The sequence below is a fragment of the Triplophysa rosa genome, linkage group LG8 (genome assembly GCF_024868665.1).
Source record: "Triplophysa rosa linkage group LG8, Trosa_1v2, whole genome shotgun sequence".
In the NCBI taxonomy this organism is placed as follows: domain Eukaryota; kingdom Metazoa; phylum Chordata; class Actinopteri; order Cypriniformes; family Nemacheilidae; genus Triplophysa; species Triplophysa rosa.
In genome coordinates, this window is record NC_079897.1 from 18,657,477 (window position 1) to 18,677,721 (window position 20,245).

The 20,245-nt window shown below is 39.0% G+C and overlaps 1 protein-coding gene across 4 annotated transcripts in view; it reads right to left on the reverse strand.

Moving 5' to 3' along the window:
• si:ch73-22o12.1 (nectin-2) overlaps positions 1 to 20,245 on the reverse strand; it is a 61,134-nt gene that overhangs the window by 12,523 nt on the left and 28,366 nt on the right. Inside the window, exons 7-9 of one of the 4 annotated variants that reach the window (XM_057340877.1) lie at positions 17,896 to 18,019; positions 17,733 to 17,810; positions 17,268 to 17,620 (exon numbers count right to left, since the gene is read on the reverse strand). The exons of 1 other annotated variant lie outside the window; for it this stretch is intronic. In XM_057340877.1, the coding sequence (XP_057196860.1) occupies positions 17,416 to 17,620; positions 17,733 to 17,810; positions 17,896 to 18,019 (407 nt within the window). In that variant the 3' untranslated portion in view covers positions 17,268 to 17,415. Of the gene's footprint in view, positions 1 to 12,618; positions 15,710 to 17,267; positions 17,621 to 17,732; positions 17,814 to 17,895; positions 18,020 to 20,245 lie in introns of those variants that run through there. 2 more of the 4 variants (XM_057340876.1, XM_057340874.1) reach the window with 2 other exon arrangements.

Below are 20,245 nucleotides of genomic sequence, written 5' to 3' on the forward strand. Positions count from 1 at the left end.
TTTAGATGAAGTTAGTTAAGAAAAAAATGATCTGATCCATTTGATGTTTCAACCAAAGGCATTTTTTATTAACTAAATTTGCCATGGATTCCAGCATGATTTCATCAGTGGCTTTGATGGTCCCATTCCCTTAATCTCTTTCATAATCTCTCCGTCTCTCTGAAACAAATACCACCACAACCTCAGTAACTAAAAACATAAACCAAAACCTGATCTAACGCCGTAAAATCTGCTCTCCATAAAATTTTACGAGGCCACTACTGCAATAAAAACAAGTTAAAGGCCCCGACATTTCATAAATCAACCAAATATTATGGTCATCATATTTAAGACCCTCTGCAGGAGAGTTTTCACAACCCACGAAACCTTCACATTTGACCATCTCACCACACTGTACCCTTCTGTCACAGCTGCTATGGAGACGGAGGGTGGATCTTGCAGTGTAGTGCCATGGCAACCGTCTCCCGGGTGACTCGCGAGTGTCAGCGGATAAAGAGTAATCAGTTCGCGGCATTAAGTAAGTACCAGTGATGAGATGCATAGGAGGGATGACTGAAGGCTGTCCTCATGGCACTGACACTGGCAAAAGCATTGAATCAATGTTCCCATCCAGTTCACAAAGAGTTCATTTCATCTTTGTCTGTGATACAGAGATAAATCAGTCTATTTCACCAAAGCATGAAAAATGCAGTTTCGTGCTGTTTGTAAGATTGCACCACCCCAGGCTAGCCTGACCTAAACATTGTAGGTTAAATTCTATTTAATAATGCTGGATGGTATTTAGTATCATCATTAGTATTGATAACATTATATGATTAACATTATTAGATAAGAATTCACGAAATACTGTGGGTTAAAAAAAATCTGAAACGGTTTGAGAAAAAAAACAGAATTTGTTCTGTAACTTTGCAATTCCAGCTGTTTTTTTGTCAGTGAAAACTTGAAATGTAAATTTTCAGAGAATATTTTTTTTACCAGTGTATTGAAGTAAGTGTTTATATTTTACTAAACCCCTGATGATAGAGTCCAGACATCAGAAAAATATCAGTCTATGCACAAGTTTTACATTTTAAAAGAGCAGAAAATTCATGCGTTACAGATGTGACATAAAAGAATGCATGTTTTTGAGAGACAACGTACTTTGTGGGATTTCGGTGAAATAAAATGTACAGCCAGAGGCAATTATACCCAACAAATGAAGAAGGAATGACTCCTCATAGAACATAAAATAGTTGTTATCTGTTTTATTCTCATGTGCCCATTTATGAGGAATATGGACCGTTATGGGTGTGACAATTTACTTAACTGACTATTGAAAATAAAAACACGCAAAAAAAGCTTTAAAAGCTTTACGAGAGACATTTATATTCAAACCACCACATATTAACATCTGACCTAACAGTATGGTGAAAAACTTCTTCATCTTAAGGTTGACATTTTCATGGAATTGCCCAACTATATTTAGTTTTATACGGGTTCAATTTGCTGAGAGTTTTTTATATAATGAAATCAGGACAGGTCTGTCTTGTCTTAACAAATCTAACTAAACGTGTATCACTATTTTTGAATCACTGAGCAAAATGACAAATGACTAGATTTAACTTGCAAGAAAAACACAAAACACAATAGACTTTCATAAGAGAACTGAAAAATGCATTACTGTGGCTAAATGTTTCATCAGTACAACGTAGGGATTTTATCGCTGAGATGGGTTTTGGTCAATCTGTTAAGTAAATTCTCCCCCAGCTCTTGTCAGAAAACACTATCAGACTTGTCATAGCGGATTAGAAACGGCGCAAAGGCGTTCGCGACACTGACCCGTCCTGACATCTCAGTGTCAGAAAAATAGCCTATATTTTTATTTTAGGTTAAATTGCATAGGTTCAAGAATGGCTGGCACTAGTAATTTCTGGAAATGTCAGGTCCACTGCAGCTATGGGCCCTAATGACTAATGCCTTTCTGTTTGGCCTACAAACAGCTCCTCTGGTCTGTGTCTCAACACCAGAACAATCTGAGCGGTACGAGGAAACAGGCCATCTTTAACAAAGCACTGTAATGGTTTGAACCACACCTCCAGCCGGCTACCGGCTCGTGTAGTTTTTAGTAAATGCAATAGCCAGAGGCAAACCCTGTGCCACAGGTGATCTCTGATAACCATCTGGGCCAAAATAGCAGGAAGGAGAGAAAAAATGATGACTCGATATGTAAAGCACACTCTTTATGTCTGACATCAGAGACAAAGCCATATTGTCTACAAACGAATCTTATCTTTTGTTGTATCTGTAGGGAACTGAATAGATAACAGAAAGAACAACAAAGACAAATGGGTTCAATTTATCGCGAAGAGAGACAGGAATGTCTGCCTACCGAAACTTAAATCCTAGAATGAGAGAATAGCCACCTGGCTGGATTTATACAAAGCGTACAATACAAGCCGGTATTTCCTGTCCCGGGGCTCACGATTTGACTAAAAAGGTCAGTTTTGTAGTCTGCCTGAAGCACAAATGACATTCGTCTTTTAATATCCATAAAGAAATGGGTTAGCAGCTCAAGTGAAGTGGAAGCTACAGATCGATCTAACCTATAAAAATTGGAACAACATGAACCAAGACATTTATTCAGCATCAAGCAATCTAAAAATGTCTGACAGGGGAATGAACTGCGAGTGGGAGTGTAACATGACTGTTCTGGGTGGACCCATGATCCAAATTGACATCTGTGTGATTTGGCTCAGCTTGGCTCTGTGTGTGTGTGTGTGTGTTTTCGAGAAGTCCTGCTGAATAAATAAGTAAGAGAGTGGCCGTCATACCTGATGAGGAGTTATTTCTGAAATAGCATGTCACAGAGCACCCCGCTCTGTTTGGGCTGCAGGGCATTCTGGGAGATCTTTGTCTGAAATGCTCTGGCCATGACCACAGTTATACGGAGCAAGCACTGTCCATCTATACACATAAAAACACTCTCTCACACACAACAGCCTATTTGAACAAAGATAGATAACAAGGACACATACTATAGATTTAATAGCTCCTAATTCAGATTCTTGTGTTTCTACCAGTCACTAAGCATTTCCTTATTGAATTACACTGATGGAGGCAGACTTGCAATTGGAGACACATGTATCTCTGTCTAAGGCAGCCAGTCATTTGACTTGGGTCATAAAGTCTGGTCCACTCGGATCCACTCATAAAGTCGGGTCCACTTAGCAGCTTATTAGAGAACAAAGAGACCACCTGACCAACATCTAAACAGCCATTCAAAGATGCTATTGGGGTAAAGTTGAGAAAGTTTATTTATGCTACGACTATAAACCCGTGCGAAAGAAACTCATTCAAAATATATGGTGTGACATTCTTACAAAATTACAAAAAGGTAAAAATAGCAGAAGCGTTTTTTCTGTATTCAATTTTGCCAAAACAGTTATTAGTTTTCCCTCTTGAAGAGACAGTACTCACAAAAAAATGTCATTTATTCATCCGAATGTCATTCAAAACCTGTATGTGAAACACAAAAGAAGATATTTCGAGAAATGTCTCCGTGGTTTTGTGTCCGTACAATGGAAGTCAATGGGGGCAATGTTGTTTGGTTTCCAACATTCTTCAAAATATCTTCTTTGTGTTCTGCAGACGAAAGAAAGTCATACAGGTTTGGAATGACATGACAATGAGTAAATAATTTAAGAATATTTTTTTTGCTTAACTATCCCTTTAAGAATTCATAATCTCAACCTGGTACATTTTTGAGACAATGTTGTTGTCTTGCGCTATCAAGTTTTGTATGCAATATGCATCATGCGGTCAGTGAATTGACTGCGGGGCGGTGCATGCCATCTACTGCGAATACACGTACCTTTTATTCACAAATGTGTGGAAAATTGAACCCACCATCACAACCTCACTGCATGGCAGCTTGGCATCACATGTCAGCGCCCCCCAACAGTGGCACGAGCGTAAAACAATCTACAGTAAGTGCCCTTTCCAGCTTCAAGAATAAGAGGACAGAGGCATCTGAACAAACAGAAGAGCCAAAAGGCTAAACTTTGAAGGACAAGAGAGTTTATAAGGAGAGAGAGAGAGAGATAGATAAAGAAAGAGAGAGGAGAGAGAAAGGGGGACAGTGTCATCTCTCTGCCCGCTGGCCTTCCCAGCTGTTCTTTCTTTCCCCTTCACATTTCATCTGCCTTCGCCCCAGCACCCTTTCCGCAGCAGACCCCTCGGTCTCCTCAGCGTCTATCTCTCTTCCCCCACCATCTCCTCCCATTTTTCACCGTGACTCAGTGAAACAGGTCAAGTGTTACTGAATTCCCCCTCCAGCTCAACCTGCTTAATACAAGAGCACATAAAAACTCATATGCCAACACAGAGCGCAGGGAAGCTCAATGCCAGCCCATCGCATTTCTGCAAAGCACACAACATTAAGCCTCACAATCAGCCACCAGTGCATTATTTGATTTGTGCTTCACATACACATGCAGGCTGTGTATAATTGACTCCACAGGAAAGCTCAGTGGCTGAAGTGTGCCTCTGTGGAGTCTATGAAAATGGCCCATTCAGTCGATTGGGTGTAAGAGCACTGAAGGGCAACAAGATCTTTCGAGTGCTTGTGTTTTGGTATAGATATGTAGAGTGGTGTGTGGCATGGACACTTTGCTTAATGGTGTGGAAATGATTGTGTAGCGGAAAAGCTGTAAATAAAAATGTTAGGGGAGACATTTGAGACATTCAGCCAGTCTTACGTGTTCTCCAAAGATTGCCTTAAGGTTTGATTATTCCAAACTAATTACAAAATGTAAATACCAAGTATGATTTTTAATGAATGTGATTTTTGGGAATAATGTAACTAGTTAATTAATGAATGCAAATCAACAAAAGCAAATCACTTCATTTATTCTATAAGTACAGAATTCATTGCACTCTAGATAAGACAATAATTGATCTGCATACTGCATATTGTCACTTTATATTCTTAATCGTTTGAGGTTTATTGATGTTAATTAGACAAAATGAATTATTAACAGTCTGAAAAAAAGCAATTCATCGACATTAATGGATGTAGCTGCCATCAATTCAGACATCTTTCTATTTTGAGAACGATTACTTTCTTATATATACACGTTAAATAAATTTGATACTCGCGCTTGAACATAATTTTGTCAATGTGCATCTTATTAAAAAATGTGCAATAATATCTATTCTATAATTTTATAATCATTTCCTATTTTTTCCTGCTTCTGTTACTACTGTTTGTATTAATAAATGTGTACTGTACAGCTGCTTTGCCACAATGCAATACTGTAAAACAATCGAGACAGAAATAAATTTGGATTGACTTAAATAGTTCACCCAAAAATGAAAATGCATTTATTTTATTTTATTATTAAAAGCTTTAGTTATACGTGGAACAAAAAAAATCAGCTTTCTTTTGGTTCACACGCACAGAGATTTTGCATTGCTGACTGTAGGCTACTTTAATGGTGCTTTTCTTTTTCAATGGGGAACTTTTATTTTAAATGTCATTCATTTTTAAATGTGTTTAAAGGTCCAGTGTGTCATTTTTTGGAGGATCTATTGAAATAAATGCAATATAATATAACTATGTTTTCAGAGGTGTATAAAGACCTAACATAATGAAACGTTATGTTTGTATGACCTTAGACCTATTTCTATCTACATACACTGCAGGTCCCCTTACATGCATTCACTGTGTTGTTTCTATAGTTTCCCATAATTCCGGGGCCCCACCAAAAGATTTTTTTAAATCTTATAAGAGATTTGAGAGATTTGTGAGAGACCACAAACATGAATGAAAAAATCCTAGATTTAATCATTTTGCTCCTATAATGTGTGGATGATTGATTTTTTATTGAAATTATTTGTAATTGCGATGATAGTGTTTGTAATGCTTTTGACAGAAAATTAACAGATAAAAGAAGGGTTTGGTTGAGGTCATGACTACGGTTGTTATGCTTCTGTCAGCTGGCTTTCTGATTGGGTATCGTTTTGTTCCACGTGACAATCAACAGAGTTTTTGTGCGTTTGTGCTCAGGGTTTCCTCCACACATCAGGATTTCTGATCGTAAATATTCAACGTGTTTCATAACCAGTTTCGTAGATACGTTATCTTCTTCGGCAAAAAAGCAAAAACGTGACGACATCTTAGTCCTGTGTCGGCCCCCATAGTGCTTGGAAAGGGAGGGGTGGAGTGTGCTGTTGATTGCAATTCGCAACCTCACCACTAGATGCCGCTAAATTTCATACACTGAACCTTTATTCACCAGAACAAAAATGGGCAGGGTTAAACTAAAAGCCTTCAGTGTCTGCATGCTGAAGTGGTCAGTGTTTTGTGCAGCGGGCTGTTTTAATGTGTTATCGAGCAGCGAGTCTGTACTGTTGGACTAGTTGTTTCAGTGTGGAGCTGAATGCTGCAGAACGCTTGGCTTGGAGTGTTTGAAGCAGTGAGGCAGAAGTGAGCAGCACTGAAGCTGCAGAGATGACCAGGACGAGGAAAGAGGAGAAAAGTGCTCTGCTCTGCCAGGCTGTCAGATAGATTATCTCAAAGCGTCACACACTCGTTCATCCACATCACTTCATCAATGTATACCACCTCTTCAACAGAGAGAGGGTGGGGCTGGAGATGGAGAGTGATATCAGAAGACGGATACAAACTGTGGGTTCTTGCCTGAGGGGAGGGGCTAGTTGTCACACGGGCTATAAGTCAGTAACTATAAGGTTTGCAGTCAAAAACTATAGGCGCACAAATGCTTATTTGTCACATTTTATTGGGTCAGGCTGTCGCCTAGGTTGTACTTTGAATTGTTTATGTATTATATTTAACATTTCTGCCGTTTCATTGTTGCTGTTATGTTACAAAATTATTTTACCACTTGCATTTAGCTGAAGAGCCTTACTGTCTGGCTGTTTAATGGCAGCTTCTATTGGGGCATTTTCTAAGAAAAGGTCACCTTGTATTTTATGTACTCTATCTTTTTATCCCTGGCAGTAATGGTGAATTGTTCAATGGTCTTTTATAGCCAAGAAATTAAGGCAGAAATAAATCAACCTTGAGAAACATTCACTAGAGTAAAAGGTGACAACTAACCCCTGTCTCCTGTGAGGCAAGTCCAGTCATTATTAGCGTGTGCTGGATAAGAAAGATGCTCTGTGTCTCCATATACAAGACTGGCTATGTGTGCTTGCCCTTTGGAAGAAGGAAAAGTGTGTGTCCATTCATAACGCACTAAACGCCAACAGCCACCCTCCTTTCATCTCACAGTCTGTGTTTGCAGGTGGGCTCTTTCTCATGGGAGAGGACAGAATGAGTGAGAGAGTGAGCGAGACACGGGGGTTTAAAAGGGTCTGTGCTCAGACCTCTACTGACAAAAGAGCAAAAGAGAAGAAAACAATGCTGGTTCAAGAAATGATGGTTGAATATAATTCTGACCTTCCTCTTTCTCCTTTCTTTTTTCACTCTGCCAATAGCTTCGTTCATTTTTAATGGCACGTTCCAGGCTAAATTAGAGTCGGAGGTTAGTTCAAAGTTCTAATTACTGACACTAAAGTGTAACTAAAGTTATACATAGAACAAAACTTCGTTTTTGCCCGTTACGGCCCAAATATTAAAACTGTAAATACAGAATTCTTACATTTGAATTAAATACAGTTGACACAAAGACCTAAGTTAAAATTAAGTATTACATAATCACTTTAGGTAACACTTTATGATAAGTTTGTAGAGTAACAATTATTGTACACTGTAAAAACTGTAATTAGAGAATTTTACTTTTCTAAGCATTTTTTTACTGGCGCCACAGCTGCTGGAAAATTACTTTTTTTTTTACAGGATTGCTTTACAGTTTATTTGTAAAATACGGTGTAATTTTACCTGAAAAAAACATCAAATGGTGCCCCAACTGCAGGAACATCTTTTTTTACAGTAAAGGTAATACATTAGATAGCTGGACACTAACAATGACCAAAACTTCTACAGCTTAGTACTTAGTTCATGTTAATTCCAACATTTACTAATACATAAAAAAAAATTGTATTGCCTTACAAAACTGCCTTTTTGGAAATGGAATCAAACAGCGTTTCTCACTGTCTTTGGGTGTCTGACATAAAGCTTCATTCCAGTAGTAAATTTCAAGCTGGAGTTGGGGATAAGGGTTGCCAAGTCTGCAGTTTTCCCATGGAATTGGCCAAATTGTAAACTGTTTAAGAACCAAAGGAAACTTAAAAAGGATTTTGTTTATCAGCAGTCATTCTTAAGATGACTTATAAATTCATTTAACAAACCTGAAAACAATTACAAACGGTCTTTATTATTACTATACAACCAGTTTCAATAAGAAATTAAGTATAACAAATAACAGTGACTGTAAAATCTGTATTTTTTTGGTAGTGTCATATTTTGATTTTTTTGGGCTAGGATCACTGGACTAGTGTTGGGCTAGTTTTGATTGGACATTGCGCTTTTTTTATAAGCAGATCTGGCAACCCTAGTGTGGATATTGCGAGCTGTCTGGAAGGCTGCAGAAGCCCTCCCTCCTGCCGTCTCCTCAAGTCTGTCCTTCCCTCGTCCTACACTCATTCTGCTGTGTGGCAAAAGGCCAGTCCTGTAACACCTCTGGGGTATCTTTCATATCAGTCATTCCTTGTAACAACTGCAACGTCAAGTTTAAATTTAAATGTTGAATCTGCCATTTATTTTGTACCCATCTTGAGCACTTTAGCTCAATTGTGCTTATTTAGCCAGTTTGAGGTGACAGGCTTGTGAACCCAACCTTCATTTCCTATCATTTTCAAAAGGAATAACATACACAAACGATCAAATACACGCCTAATATGCATTTACTTTTCATTGTGTTGCACCAGAGCTTAAAAGCTTCTCTTTGTCAGTAAGTGATAAAGGAATCACAAAGTACATAATGTGTTCCCTTATTTTGATGAAAATTATTTAAATGCACACCACATCCTCATTACGACTTCAGAGCGCGTGAGTGGGAACTTCCCAAGAGGACTTGAAGGCAAGGCAGCACACCTGACACAAAGAGAAAAAACAGAGACAAAGACAAAAGCTAAAATTGAGAGAAAATAATGATTCCGGAGGCAACAGAGTAGTGGCGTTACTATAGTTACCTGTCAGATGAAGTCTATATCATAATGCCCACTGATTGATTATGTGCCCTGTCCTCTCTTAACATGCGACTCCATCAACCAATCGTTTCACTTAAATGTCAGCGTGTCTAAAAGGTCACGGAATCTTCTTTCTATACTAACAAGCGCATTACAAAAGAGTGGCAAAGCAACCGTGATTTACTCCCCAGCACAAACTGATCAATCATCCATAATCGAAACAATTGATACGATTGTACAGACCACCAGAAGAACCCCCACTGGGCCTAATCTATCTATTCATCTGTTATCCGTGCGTAATGTTGTAGCCTTCGGGTGCCCACGGTAGACGGGGAATACAAGACGATCCTCACAGCCTGACAGCTCAGGGCAACGCGGGTCAATCCAATCTCCCACTGGGCGCGGTTGCATGCGCACGCACGTCCAATTCACGGAATCGCTACAGATGACGGAACTGTCACATGGCTTCAGGGCCAAGTCACACCATTGAATCCTCGCCTTTCCACTCGGCTCTTAATTCAGCTCTTTTTAAGCTTTTCGAATCAGCCCTCCCTTTGACGGGGAATAAAAATAGAGGCTTTGGATCAGACTCGTCACTCGCTATTAACCGCACATCCGCGTATGGGGAATATGATGTTGAATAGAGTTCTTTATATGTGTGCAACTTTAGAGGGAATAGGAATGTCTTTAGGCTGTCTGGCAGTGCATGATCTCATAAAACATCTTATAGTCAGTATCTATGCCTCACAAAGACATACCATCAGTCACAGGCCAACAATGACACTGCATTTCCTCTTCCTGACATCATTTCCTCTGACAATTAGCCTGTAAAAAATGATGAGCTCAATTAGCCATGTTAACACGTTTTCCATTCCTTTAACTAATCAAAATAATTTAACCAATTTCAACTTTTGTTTAGAAGTTATATTATAAGCAACTACATTTATGTTTGTATGACTTTCTTTCTTCGGCACAAAAGAAGATATTTTGAAGAATGTTGGTAACCGAACAATGGTGGTACCATTCTATTTTATTGTATGGACACAAAACCAACGCAAGTCAATGGGTACCGTCATCGTTCAGTTAAAAACATTCTTCAAAATATATTCTGTTGTGTTCTGCAGAAGAAAGAAAATCACACAGTTTTGAAATGACAAGAGGGTGAGTGAATGATGACAGAAATGTCATTTTTGGGTGAACAATCCCTTTAAATCTTGTAAAACCTTGTAAAGCTAACTTGATTTTAATCAACTTTTGAATCAATGTGATTTGAGCTGCCTAAAATTTTGGGAAAAGTTGTATTTGGTCATGGTAGCACTGACAAGTGGAATGCTAGTATGTTTGTTTATTAAAGATATTGACAAATATAACAAATCGTCGCTGTCCCTCCTGAAAACTTGGATGTCTGAATTCAGTGTTTTTCAGGAAATTAAAAAACCCCCACTGTACTTATGGTGTTGTCAAAGTTGACAAGCACATTTTAATATGTTTAGATGGTTAGATATTTACAAAACCCAGCAACAAACAAAAAGGGTGACTATAATGATTTATGGCAACAATAAAAAACATGAAATATGGAGACGCTTGGTTTTGGAAGGACAGCAGTGAAATATAATAATTATAGCTCTGTTTATCACATTTTGCCAAAAAATACACAGTACATACAAAACTGTAAACTATAGAAAATTTCAACTTTAAAAATTTAATTCAAAAGCTGCCTTAATTTTTTTAAGTTAAATAAGATTTGCTTTACAAGTCACTTGAATTTAAAATGATATTAAACTGACTTAAAAAATAACTTGAATGAAGTTGAACAAGTAATGGAAAAAACGTGTTAACGTACCTTGTTCAGCACATCCTATTTTACAGTGTCATTTACAGTGCCGTGACATTTTAATGGGGTGGTCCAAAGGCATAAAATGGCAATCCCACCTTAGTTGCTAGCCCTGGATGTAAAAAATGTTCTGGCTCAAACAGATTATTTAAAATGTATGTACAAGTCACAGTTTTGGTAGAAGCACCAGAACAATAGGCGAGATAAATCTGGTGACGAGGAGGAAATGGTAGGAACGGAGCACTGCCTCACAGCTGTCAAAGACACGCACTTGACTTTCTCCCTCTCATCCAAACCATCTCCATTCCGGTAAAATCACTAAATGAAACGCAACCAATTACATCAGCGATACTGACAAACAGATTCATTACATTCACATTCATGTATTTGGCAGATGCTTTTATCCAGAGCGAATTGCAGTGCCTTCCAGACCTGAATTTATCTTATCAGTATGTGTGATCATACCCATGACCTTTGCGTTGCCAACACAAAGCTATCAACTGAGCAACAGAAACATTCCTTTTTGTAATTGTTGGTAATGTCAGCCCATGAGGGGATTGAGCCATACTACTAAAATCCCACAATTTCCCGTGGATGCCACCCCTACTCTAAATTCAGAGACCAGCGGCTAAACTGCACACAAATGTACTGTACAATCTCACATCTGCGTAACGCCATGATTTTGTCTCAAGACAACGAACGCACCATTATATGCTAACATAAGGTTATTATGATACATTCGACAAATGTAGAGGACAGCGAGAGAGAGCGAGAGAGAGAGCGAGAGAGCGAGAGAGAGAGAGGCAGCTGGTGCTCACGCCAGGTTGCAACTCCGAGCAATTAGAGCAGGCAGATGGCTAAATGGCCAAGAAAAAAACTCCAATTCCAAACGACAGTGACAAGTGTGCCAGCAGCGCAGAGATTCTGACCCCATCAACAAGAGGTGGAAAGAAGGACTGAATCTAGGGCACATCTACTTTTGGAGGAAAAACTAAAAACTGTGTTGTTGTTTTTAAGAGGAACATTTCTATCAGGGTCACATACCACTAATGCACACATACCACAAATGCACACATACCACTGACAGGAATGTCTGCCAGCTACCTTTACTGTGACACTTTTTCGGTTTCACTCCTCCCCCGCTGTGTAGCTGCCTCGCATGTTCTTTCGGTTAAATTTAACTTGTTGAGATATGAGATCTGTTGAGCTCATGAAAACAAAATGGTTTTGAAAGCTGAGCCACTGCTTAATAACCTTAAGGGGGAGAAACTCCAATACCAACTCATCCACATTCCAGAGTGCAAATCAGACACATGTGATTTTAGTTACAGTACAGCTTTTTGGAGGTTTTTAGTTATGCGAACAAAACAAAGAAAATGAAACATCAAAAGGGGCATATTTTGCTTTACAAAGGGAAAAGAAGTCAGAAGCTGAGCTTTATGTGCACGTGTATGCTCTCTTGCATAGCCCATTTAGCTCCATTTCAGTCCCCGGCGTTATCTGCGACAGGTGACTTATCAAGACACACACACACGCACACACGTCTAACGGAGCATTCACCAGCCATTCACAAGCCAGAAAGCCAGACTGAAAAGCATTAGGGATTCGACTGAGCCCCAGAGCATTCAGCACATACCAAGATCACTTTCAAATATATTTTAAGACTTTAATAAGCAACCAAATAAAAAAAGACAATTTTACAAAGACAGACTCCAAATAATTTTCAGACAGCGAATACAAAAGTCAATAGTAACGCAAGGTGATAAAGCGTTTAGTATAGCTGTGTTTCTGTGTCCATGAGAGAGTTTGACAGCACCGCTTAATTGTTTACAGCACAAACACATTACAGGCATCAATAAACCACTCGGGATAAAACAAAGCACAGATCATCCAACAAAAACATGAAAGAAAAGAGAAAAAATAGCTAAATCATTTCATATAAAACGCAATTAGAACTATATATCCTTCATGCTCACAGCTGTGAAGTTACCACACAGGATGTGACATCACTGTTTTGTTTTACGCTCGTCACATTTTGTTAATATATTTATATTATATACACAAGGGAAATGTGACGGGTGATATTAAGGCTTTTAAAAGTGTGCGTGTGTACAGGCCGTGGAACGTCTAAACCAGAATACAACTCTTTAATATTCTCAAGGCATTCATTCCTTCATTGCAATATTCCTGGTGGAGGAGCTGGAAGGTCAGCATGTTCTCTTCTTAATGAGGAGCTAAAGCGTTCTGCCTCTCGGAGCACGACTGACGACATAACTTCCTCTCTTCCCTCACATCTGCATAAAAGGACCGATGGCAGTCTGACCTTTCAATCAGGATGTAAACTAGGTTGCGTTGAAGGCTCGGCCTATTCAGCGTCAGTCATGCTGTCAGAGACCGAAGCGGGCTTGCGACAGATTGACCAGCTTTTCAAAGGTGAGAACAACTGGCATCGATCTGGGGGGTTCAATGAATTAGGCCGGGAAAACAACACTACAGTACCCGGCGTGCCCTAACCTGGTCGGAACCAGCGAGGAACACTTATAGACTCAAGGGCAGCTGGATTGACGAATGATTTAGAGATTGTTTGTGCGTGTGATGTCCAGACTAAATCGCCATTTGTACGAGATCCTGAGAGTGGAGAAATAAGTCACCGCTCTCGAATCAGACACAACTTAACACGTTGACTCATCCGCACGCGCACAAACAACACCTGACAGAGTGACTCTCGTGTAAATGTTTCAAGAGCTCAGTGATAACTCACAGGTGAAACTAGCACACTTGATACTAGATTACAGATACATGTGATATGTGCTCTTATGTGAAGCCGGATGTTCCCAGTCTTTGTATTTACACCATTTAGATATATAGACGTTTTTCCTTTTTAAGAAAAATAAAATGTGTACATACAGTAGTTTACAATCACCTCACGCCAGACGGTACGCACAGTTAATTCAGTCCTTTTCGCTCTCTAAAGAGCTTCATTTTATTTCCCTGTCGCGTGGCAGTATATCTCCTTCATTTAAGAGGAACAACACTAAAACGAGGAAATAACAGAGTAAGAGACGCATAACTGCGGTGTTAGAGGAGAGTTATATATTTAGCTGTGTGTCCATGGAAACCACCCTGGACATAAAGTACTAAATATAGATTTTTTGTGTATTCACCATAACTTTGTTTAGTCGTAACACATTACATTATATTGAGTTGGACGTTTATACGAGCGACTCTCCAGTGACATTTTACTGCAGCTAATAATGTGACCCTGACTTCCTCGTTTTATTCTTAACAGTGACGTGCTACATTCTTTTAATGATTCATCGCTGCAGGGCTTTTATCTAACACGTACATGAGCAGGAATAACCTTTGACCCCCCCCACCACGACACGTTGCTTTGATCGTTTTTACCGACAAAACGAACCGGGGGTGAGAACGATCACATTATTTATTAACTTTGACGTGATGGGATTTGATTAGCCCCGAAACCAAATGATTCACTGGTGAGTCATGTCCCGTGATTCAGTTATTGAGCGCCACGTAATGAGCGACTGAGAGTGAACCGAACGCTTTATCTTAAGACGGATGACCGTTTGAGGGTGATTTACAAGAAACAAGGTCAGAGAGGTGTGTTGATTGATTTAGGAAAGTGTAACACATCAGAACAGTCTGCGCTGCATCTTTATCTCATTTAAAATCTGAACAAATATACAGGGACACTTTTCATAGAATGAGAGAGAGAGGCGGTAAGGCCGAGAGAGTGTGCTTTAACTCACAGAGTGAGTCAAGATTTAAGTAATGAAACCGAAAATAAAAACAACTTAAAAATACAATTACATGACCAACAGCACAGTGCATTTAGATACAACTTCATTTGTGTGCATGTCATATATATTATGCAGTGTCAACATTTGACGTTTCGTATTACTCTCAGAATGTGACACCATGATGACCAGAGCAATAGTTAGGAAGTGGAAGACTGACAGTTTTTTGTATAGTGTCTATTTCCGTTACCCGACCTTTCATCGATTTAATCTGTGCTATATCCTGCATATTAATTCATCCATCAATCATCCATTAATCCTTTCTCTCGCTGTATTTGTTTTTACAATAAAATGACTATTCTGCAAGAGGAAGAAATGCAATCCTTCTGGAAAAGGTCCACTGTTTTTTTTTCGATCTTTTCTAACCTCCCCTCTCTGTCCTCTTACACATAGACAGCAGTCCGAGAGATCACAGATCCGTCCTTCTGGGACTCCATATCATCATCCATGTCATCGTCGTGCGGGCGGAGCTGCAGGATGGGTCCGCCTCCACCGAAATGGTCATATCTCTCGTCCTCTTCTTCAAGTTCGTCGAACTTCTTTCTTTCTACCTCATCCATCTCTCGGCTGAGCAGGATGTCCTCTGCCGTATGAGTATGCGTGGTCTCGAGCAGAGCCACGCCCCCTGGATGCATGCCCTGGTTGGCTGTTTTCTCGTTAAGCCCCACCTCTCCGCGGTAAATGGGCGTGTTGTTGTTGCCGTTGTTCCCGGTGCCGTTCTTGCTGGATTTGGCAGAGCCAAAGAGGCGCGTAAAGGAGTCGTAGGGAGCGCCGGCGGGCTTGCCGGTGCCGCGGTAACCATGCTGTTGGCGACGGTTATGGGTTACCAGGAAGAAGACGAGACCGGCTATCAGTAAGAGGGCCAGAATACACGCGAAGATCACGCCTGCGATCACGCCCGCGTTTGATGTGGGAGGCGATTGCTCTGGAGACAGATAGAAGAGAAAGAGAGAAGAGAAAATAGAACAAGAAAAGAATTAGACAAGCATTAGACAAGCATCATGGAAGGGAATAGTTCACCCCAAAACTTTCATCCCAAACTTTATATCTTGCCATTATTTATTCAAACTCAAGTGGTTCTGACCCTAAATTATTCTCTGTGAATCTTTCGCTGTGAAACACAAAAGATGTTAAGGCTGTGGGTGGATGGGCTTTTTGATACTACATTGCAAAAATAAGCATATTAAGAAATAGTTAATAGGGATTAAAATTCCTTTATCATTTTATTCACAGTCATGTCATGTCAAACATTTATGATTTTCTCCAGAACACAGAACAAGATATTTTGAAGAACAAAATATTTCTCAAAATATCTTCTCTTGAGAAGAAAGAGTCATATACAGGTTTTGAACAACATGATGATGAACAAATGATGAACATTTTTTGGCGGTGAACTGTCCCTTTATTTACATAGTTAATGCAATAAATGTAAAAAACTATGTTACCACGATTTAGAATATAGCACACAAGTCACATGCACCACTGTTATGATACTTAGGGCATTATAAATGAGCATTCACTTTACCTGTATGAAAAACAGATACTATAACAAATGTTCACATTTGTGTTTTAAAATAATATCAAAACAACACAGTTTTAAAACAACACCTTAAAGGAGTACATTTTTGGGTGAACTACTCAGAAAGAGGGAAATATGTGGCCGGTTGCAGGAAACCCTTGAGTTAATAAAACCCTTAGCTACTGTATACGGTTAAGGAATCCCTTAGTGAAACACGGTTGCAAAAAAAACAAGTATTAAACACGAGATTGCATGGTTACTAAAGAGGAGAAAATACCCACGCGTATTTTTAAAGATCAAAATAATCCTTTAAATATGAGTGATGCACAATTATTAGTAGAATATCGGTTTGACCCTCACTTAATCTTTCACCTAACCGAGATAGTTAAGCCTGACATTGAGCAGCAAACCCTGCGGTCTTATGCACTTCCAGTTTTAATTGCTTTGAAGGTTTTTGCATGCCGTACTTTTCACTCTGTTATTGGCGACTTCTTCAAAGTACACAAATCCACCGTCTGCAGAGCTGCTCATCGGGTGACCTTAGCTGTTTCGTCGCTTGACAAATATGTAAAATTTCCTTCCAGAGATGAAGAGGATGCAATAACAGAGCACATTTTTGCAATTGCTGGATTCCCACACAAGGGCTTTTGGGGGACAGTGGTTTTCTGTGTTGTGCATGGCTGATGACACGCTTTAGGAATCCAGCAGGAGTAAGATTTATTTTAAAAGAATAAACCATTCAAGTTTGGGAAATGTGGTATCTATCATCATTGCGTTTTCATATTGTAGTAACTTTACAACACTGCTCTAACAAAAAATAGATTCTTGAAAGGTTGATTGACCGACTTAAAAGAAGATTTACTGTACTTCCTAAAGTGGGCTAACATGTGTTTCGCAATAATCTGCCCAACATATTAACATATTTATTATTATAAGTAGATGTTGATAAGTTAATAAAACAAAGCAAAATTTATTTTTTATTTATCCATTGGAAAAAAAATCAGAAGACATAAGGAAATGTTTACAATAAGCAAATCACATTGGACAATTGCATATAGTAAAGAAAAGTTCTAACAAAATATTTGAATAAATCAGTTCCAAAACATTTGAGTCTACTCTTCACTTTTTGGTAGTATTATTCCCTCATGAGCAAGCGTGTTAATTTTGTGTTGCAGTATTATGTTCTGTAATTTCAAGTTTTCCTTTTCCATTTCTAACTTGGAAATCTCCAGCTCTGCTTTCCTTTTTTGCAGCAAAAGAACGTCTCGCTGAAGTTCAGCAAGACCCGTTTCTGATCCTCTGTCCTCAGATGAATATCTGTAAACAAAACAAATAACTTATTTAACTTAATACTACCAATTCAATTTACTGTAGTTTTACTAAAATGAATAAACAGTTGTTATGGCTGAGTGTGACAGCTGTTACTAACCTGGAGGTTGCTAATATTGTAGCTAAATGGCTGCGAATGGGGCTTTTCATTCCAGGAACATTCTCCCAGTTAGGTTGGCTGCTAAAAAGTTTTTTATTAGTATATTGAAGCCATCAGAAAGCATTTGACAAAAATGCAAGCTAAAATCATGACTTTAATTCACCTGCTTCCAGAGCTGCTTTGAGGATCGCCTGGAATACCAGACAGAGTTGGAGGATCCTTCCCTATATATATATCTTGGACCAATGCGTCTGTCTCAGACAGGTCTTCTGGCAGTGGCCCTCCTCCTTCAAAATATTTGTGAAGTTGTATCAAACCAGACGCGCTCCTTTTTGATGCATTATATCCTGTCACGTGAATTGAGCTTGGATATAAAGCGGTATTTCATATTTATTCATTACTGTTGGGTTATGGCGGCTTTGGAGTAATGTTTTTGCATATAATAATAGCATTCTCGTTCTCAGTCCAGTTTTTTGTTTTTCTAGTGTTGATATTCTCCATATTATAAATATGATCGTTAATATTCTCCATCGGTGGATCGTAATGTTTTGTTCACTCTAAGAGATTTCGTAACTATAGCAACCGCTTCTCTCCATTGCCGTGTTTTGACAGAGAATACTGTGAAATAGTACAAACACTTACATGTAGATAAAGGTGGCGGTTAACATGTCTTTTGCTACGCTCTTTTATCTTTCCCTGTATGGTTCAACGTACTGTATCTACTGCAGGTTTTTAATACAGTTTATAAGTGAATACTGTAGTATACTGAAGTATTTTTTTCATGTGGGCAAATATATTACTATTGTATAGGAAGGATGGAAAATGCAGAAAAATGAAAACAGAAAAAACGGAATTTGGGAAAAAATCAAACGGATTTCTTTTTGTTGTTGTGTCATCCCTCATATTGCAAGCCATATCTCTCCGGCCCCACATTTGGGATGCTTTTCATGAACTGGCCCCCATGACAAACTAATCGAACAGCCCTGACTTAAGGGTTTTCATGCAACCGGGCCATGATTGTCAATTCCTCGTACTCTATTGCGGTGACTGTGTGTTTAAACTAAAGCATGCAGGATGATGTGGGAGGGTGACATTTAGGTCCAATTTCTTAAGGGGACTGTTTTACATAAGGCTAGTTTGCAACGTTCACACACGATAAAACATGGCAGCAACATGCAGCATACAGATGAAAGAGGATGATGGACAAATGGATGGCTGTCTGATGGACAGACAGACAGGCGAGTGGAGCATGCGATTGACAGGGTTAGACAGCAGACAGACGTATTGGCCTTGAAGCTACAAAAAAACACAACAGCACACAGCTTTTCCTCCACTGTCCGATGAGTATGTGTGTGCGTGTGTGTGTGTGTGTGTGTGCGTTGTGTAAAAGATGAAATGAGGGTGAAGATGTGACCAGCACTGCTGAAGGAGGAGGGCACGTGATAACACACAAGCAATACATACAACCAAATGCCACCCCTCACCAAAAACCTAATCAAACTCTTTAATCATTCATGAACCATCATCAGAATTTTTCTTGGATGTCTCACACAGATATACACATAACGTGAGACAGGATACGATCATGTGTCACCGCCTCAGTCGCCATGTTGCGATTAGCCACCCACTGCGCGGCACTTCTACACACACATACACATACACCTCCACCTCCCACTCGCTCCGATCATCCGATCTTACAGCCTGCTCCAGTCCTCTGAATTATACATGACAGTATGATCATATAGTAGTCACACGCACCACTGACAGATGTGCATGATATCACTACTGCAAAACTGTATGCACACCAATTGATAAACGATATCTGTTAATGTCTGTAATTCTCTAATGAGGCAAAAGAGTTATAGCCTTTTCACACAGAGATCCTGGAAAATACACGGAAAATGTGTCCAGGGATTTGTCCCGGGATCCCGTAAAGACACGTGATGTAATATACTGCAATGTCATGTTATGTACATTTTTTTGTTTGTCGTGAAAATAGGGTTGAAAAATATTTCCTTGCGGTGTTTTTAGGTGGCTTAATAGCGCAATTTGTTATTATTACCGCCTTCCTTTATTTAGTGCTAAATAGGCCTAAATGATCTCTCTTTTTCGGTTATTAGTCTGTAGCATATATTTTTTCCTTTTGCAAATGACAAAGACGTCAATTTTAAAACAAACTTTTTTATTTATATATTTTATTGGTAAATGCAGAACTACGAAGAGGAATGAGGCACAAGAACGCAAGGTAGGCTATAGCCCAACGAGATTAAACTAAATATAAGATAAATATAAAATGTCATATGAAAACAAATAAAAGCAAATTGTTCAGGCTTGTTCGGTGCAAATTACACAGCCTTAATGAAAAAATACAAGTAAAAATTAGTCAGTATTTTTGCAACATAGCCTAACTGCAATACAAAAGACACAGTATAATAATTTTTCAGTAATATGATGTACAAAAATGTGAATTTTAAAAAAAGTTTATCGGTTTTTTTAAACAAAGTTTGAGAAAA